This window comes from Vitis vinifera, chromosome 6, assembly GCF_030704535.1.
Source record: "Vitis vinifera cultivar Pinot Noir 40024 chromosome 6, ASM3070453v1".
Taxonomy (NCBI): Eukaryota; Viridiplantae; Streptophyta; class Magnoliopsida; order Vitales; family Vitaceae; genus Vitis; species Vitis vinifera.
In genome coordinates this window covers 9,058,640-9,063,644 of record NC_081810.1, presented here as the reverse complement: position 1 = coordinate 9,063,644, position 5,005 = coordinate 9,058,640, and the positions used below count along the sequence as shown (strand labels likewise).

General features: G+C 31.7%; 1 protein-coding gene across 1 annotated transcript; it reads right to left on the bottom strand.

Annotated features, from left to right (window-relative positions):
- Positions 1-2,549: 2,549 nt before the first annotated feature.
- LOC104879513 (serine/threonine-protein phosphatase 7 long form homolog) lies at positions 2,550-4,274 on the bottom strand. The gene is made up of 3 exons (XM_010652503.3): positions 4,131-4,274; positions 3,617-4,051; positions 2,550-3,522 (listed from the first exon to the last, which is right to left on the bottom strand). Exons 2-3 carry the CDS (start codon positions 4,031-4,033, stop codon positions 3,391-3,393), a joined length of 549 nt encoding a protein of 182 aa, XP_010650805.1. The 5' UTR covers positions 4,034-4,051; positions 4,131-4,274; the 3' UTR covers positions 2,550-3,390.
- Between the last annotated feature and the right edge of the window lie 731 nt (positions 4,275-5,005).

Sequence of the window (5,005 nt, the reverse complement as noted above, 5' to 3'; positions counted from 1 at the left end):
CCAAATCTACAACACTTTTTGCCACTTTGAAAGGTGTTTTTTAAAGAAACATCTTCTATATTTTTCATATCAACCATAAATGTTAAAAAAAAATTGAATTTACATTAAAGATGTCTCTTGAAGAGACACTTTTCATAATTCCATAAAATTGAATTTATGTTAAAGGTGTCTTTTCAAAAGACGCTTTTTTATAATTTTTTTATTAGTCATATACTTTAAAAAAAATTGAATTTATACTAAAGAAACATCATTTCCATAATACCATAAAATCAAATTAATATTAAAGGTGTCTCTATAAGAGACATCTTTGATAATTTTCATATCAGTCACACTGAAAAAAATTGAATTTACATTAAAGGAGTTTATATAATTCCACAAAATTGAATTTACACTAAATGTGTCTTTTGAAGAAACACTTTCCACAATTTTTATATTAGTCACCTATCAAAAAAGTTAAATTTATACTAAAAGTGTCACTTGAAGGAAAACCTTTGAATATAAATTTAATTTTATGAAATTGTAAAATGTGTCTTTTGAAAATACATTTTTAGTATAAATTCAATTATTTTAATGGATGATTAATACAAGAATTGTTGAAGGTGTCTCTTCAAAGAGACATTTTAATATAAAATTAATTTTGTGAAATTATAGAAAGTGTGTCTTAAGAAGACATCTTTAGTATAAATTCAATTTTTTTTTATTATGAAACTGATATGAAAACTATGAAAAATGTCTATTTAAAAGACACTTTTAATATAAATTTGATTTTGTAGAATTATAAAAGGTGTCTCTTGAAGAGACACTTTTAATGTAAATTTAAATTTTTTTAATGTGTGTTATTGATATAAAAATTATGGAATGTGTCTCTTCAAGAGACACTTTTAGTGTAAATTCAATTTTTTTTTTAACATTTATGGTTGATATGAAAAATATAGAAGGTGTCTCTTCAAGAAACACATTTCAAAGTGGCAAAAAGTGCCGTAGATTTGGAATTATTTTTCAAAATACCATATTTTAAGAATTATTTTGAAAAGTACCATTTTTTAAGAATTATTTTTTAAAATGGCCATAAAAGTTAAAAAAGCCCCCTGTTACAGTAGAAAACGTGTGGTGTGCCAAGTAGAGCTTTGACCCAAAATACTATGTTTTAAAAAAAAAATCCATGAAGTACCCCCATTTCTAAAATAATGCCTAATCTAATGTGTTTGCGCCACATAAATTGTCATGTCATAAAACCGTAATTGGTAACTACGGTTTTACTTTTTAAAAACAGTCAAAACCGTAGTCACCAACAACGGTTTTAACTTTAAGTTTAAAACCATAGTTGGTGACTACGACTTTAACTTTAATTTTATATATATATATATATATATATATATATATATAATTTTAATTTTTTAAAATAAAATATTATATTATTTTGATTTTATATTGATTAAAAATATGTAAGTGGTGTAATAAAAATATTTAACTTTAATTGATCTCATTATTTAAAGAATAGTAATATATGAAATTAAATAATTGATGTCTTTAATTTGATATAAAAATATATTTTGATAATTTTATTAAAATATTTGGCACTACACTCAATATAAATATAATTAGTTATAAATATACTATTTTATATCATCATAATGAAGAATATTATATTATTTTGTAAATTTGTGCAAAAATTAAAGGCAATTATGCACTTGTACAAAATATAATATGACTTCACGTGGGTAAATAATTGGAAAATTACTTAAATACAACAAAAATATTTTTTTTTTTTCCATTTTTCTCCTTTCAAAATGGGATCAAAATGGAATGGAAAGGCTTAAAATGTTAAACTTAAAATGCCAACCTAAAAGAATTTGTTTTTCCACTTCTTAAAATATAGAATTGTAGAAAGAAAATACCTTTGTTTTTCCAATTAATTCACTATTTCGTTTAATTGTTTTGGTAAATAGATGAAAATGCTTTTGGAATATTTTTGTAAATTCATTGATAATAAGAAAAATGTTTCTTATTGGATACTAATGAGAGTTTTGGGCAAAAATGATTTCTTTAAAATAGAAAATTCATAAAATAATTTTATTCTCAAAGTAATTTTCAATGTGATGCACGTCTTATTCATGTGGGTATTTACATCACAAAATTGTAATTGGTAATCATGATTTTTTATTTTTTATTTTTAAAAGTCAAAATAGTAGTTGGTGATCATAACTTTAAATTTAAACCTAAAACCAATTTTTTAAGTTCAAATTTTAAATCATGTGAATGTTCAATTTTTTAAAAATTATTTTGATTGGACGTTTAGATTGTAAATTTTTTTTAATACATTATTTTTTCTATATTAATATATTGTTGTTGTAACTAATTAGTTATAAATATAATTAGTTTAAATTTAAACCTAAAACCAATTTTTTAGATTGTCAGATTGCTATATGTAAGTGGTATATATATATAAGTTCAATTTAAGTTTAAAATTTATCATATTTTCATTTAAATATATAATAATTTGTTCATAATAAAAAAAAAGTTAATAATATAATGCAAATGAAAATAAACACAAAAACTAAAAAACAGTCCTCAATGAGTGCCACATGATGGGGTTCTCTTTCTCTACGGACGCCTATGATAAAGAGACATCTCTGTGGAATCTATCTGTGCAATCTGCCATGTCTCAGTATGTATAGGTTGAGATGGAGCTGATGGAGGCAAGACTCGACATCTACGTGGACCACGACGTCTCCTAGGTGGACATACATCTAACTGTGTAACATGTGTAAGGGTATGATGCATGGTAATATCTATGGGAAGATGTGTAGGTGATGGTAAAGTGGTAGATGGTGGGGCGATCTCAGGTACAGTGATATCTGATATGGTAGCATCTAGAAGAGGTGATATAGGAGATGGAAGCATGACATCTGCTGTAATGGTAGCTGGTGCAATAACATCTGGTATAGTGGGCTCGAGTAGAGGAGATATAAGTGATAATGGTGAGGTGACATGTGGTGTAGTGGTCTCCTTGAGAGAAGGTAGAGGTGATGGTAGACTAGTAGATAGTGGGGTAGTCTCTGGTATAATGACATCAGGTTCAGTGGCCTCTGTGGTAGGAAATACAGGTGATGGTAGAGTGGTATCTGATACGACATGCCCTAAGGGAGAAGGTCTAGGTGAAGGTGATGGTAGGGATGAAGGGGGAAGTGTGGAAGCCTTAGGTGCAAATGGGGTAGATGATGTAGATGGTACTAACATGGTCTCAGGTGGATGCATAGATCGTCGAGGTTGTCGACCAACTCGCCCATCATCTCGTCTACTACCACTCCCTCAGCCTCGAATAGGCTGCATCCTAATTGTAGTGGCTAACACAGGTGGGCTCATGGATGAGTATGATGATGTAGGCGACTAACGGAGTGAATGTATGCGATGTTCCTCTCCAATAACATGCAAAATATCAATAGCAATTCGATAAATGTCGCCTAATGCACTTGAAGTAGGCCCAGCAGATCGACTAGCAATCTCAACCATACCAGTGATCTAAAAAAAAAAAAAAAAAAAAAAGTTAAACAAACAAAAATGATTTTTAATTAATTATAATTTAATGAACCATTTATAAATTAAAAAATCTTACCAATAACTGACTAGTTGCTGTTGTACTATGATATCTCATCTGATCTCTATGGAGAGGGGGTGTGATCAAACGTCGTGTAATATGTCGGTACCACTCCATATATGGATCATGAAACTGCATAACACCCACCATAGGTGGTGCCGTCACAATACGCTCCTCATGACTACCCCATAAGGTAATATACTGTGCATGGAATGCTCCCCAATCATAGTTATGTCGTCCTCGCCTATCCACGGAATAGAGGTCTAGGTCTATGGAACAAGATGGAGGTATCCCTTGTTGAAGGCCAAACTGTCGCAGCACTCGCTCCGGTTGATGCCACTCGACAATGTTAAAGCAAATAAGAGGTGACATTGTCCGCCAAATCTCTTGGTCTGCTAGAGATATTGTCGGAAGAGGGGCAACTAAGTCTCCCATGTAAGGCTCCCATAAAACCTGTTAAAATCAACATTTGACATTAATACTGAGTACAAGTTTATATGGTTAACAATAGCACATTACATCTTATATGTACCTGGTCATGGGTTTGTGCATCTAACTGGTCTTGATAAAATGTCAACACACGTGATGGGTTTTGAGCCCATGATAAAGGTACTCTCCACCTACATCCTAACGGATCAGCTGGTAAACCCTCGTGTAATAATGCTTTATCCTGTAATCCTTGGTCAACTGCTTAGCTGGTAAATCATCGGCTGCATCATGCTCTAAATGCTGGGCTGCTGGAGGGGCTGGTGGTCGACCAATATCGGGGTGATCTACGTGGAGTCTCTCCCAAAACCACAACTGGAAAAAAATGTAACATTAAAATTTTACTTAAATTATAAACTTAAAGCAACTAGAAATTTTAATTTAATGTGAATAATTAATTATACCTGTAATAGTTTGACATATCCAGCAATATCGGTGGCACCATCCAAACTCGCTCGACACAACTCCCTATATAGGTGTGCTAATACTGCACTGCCCCAACTATACATAGATGTCTGAGTCAAGTCTCTAAGCAGTGGGAGATAACACATATGGATGTGGGTACCTTTCTTGTCTGTAAATAGTGCTGAACCTATGAGTCCTAATATGAAAGCTCGTGCATACCGCTTTAATGTGGTATCATCTAAATCAACTGGTGGATGAGAGAACTGGTGACATAGCCATCGTGTCGATATCACTGATCCTCTAATCTCAGATGTAGGGGGAGTCACTCCTAAAAGTTCATAACATAGCAGTGACCAATCTATGTCACATGTGCTAGTGATGGGAAGCCCATGAATATGAAGTCCTAATATGACAACAACATCCTGTAAAGTAATGGTCATCTTCCCAACAGGTAAGTGAAATGTGTGTGTCTCAGGACGCCATCTCTCAACTAGACTAGTGATCAATCCCCAATCT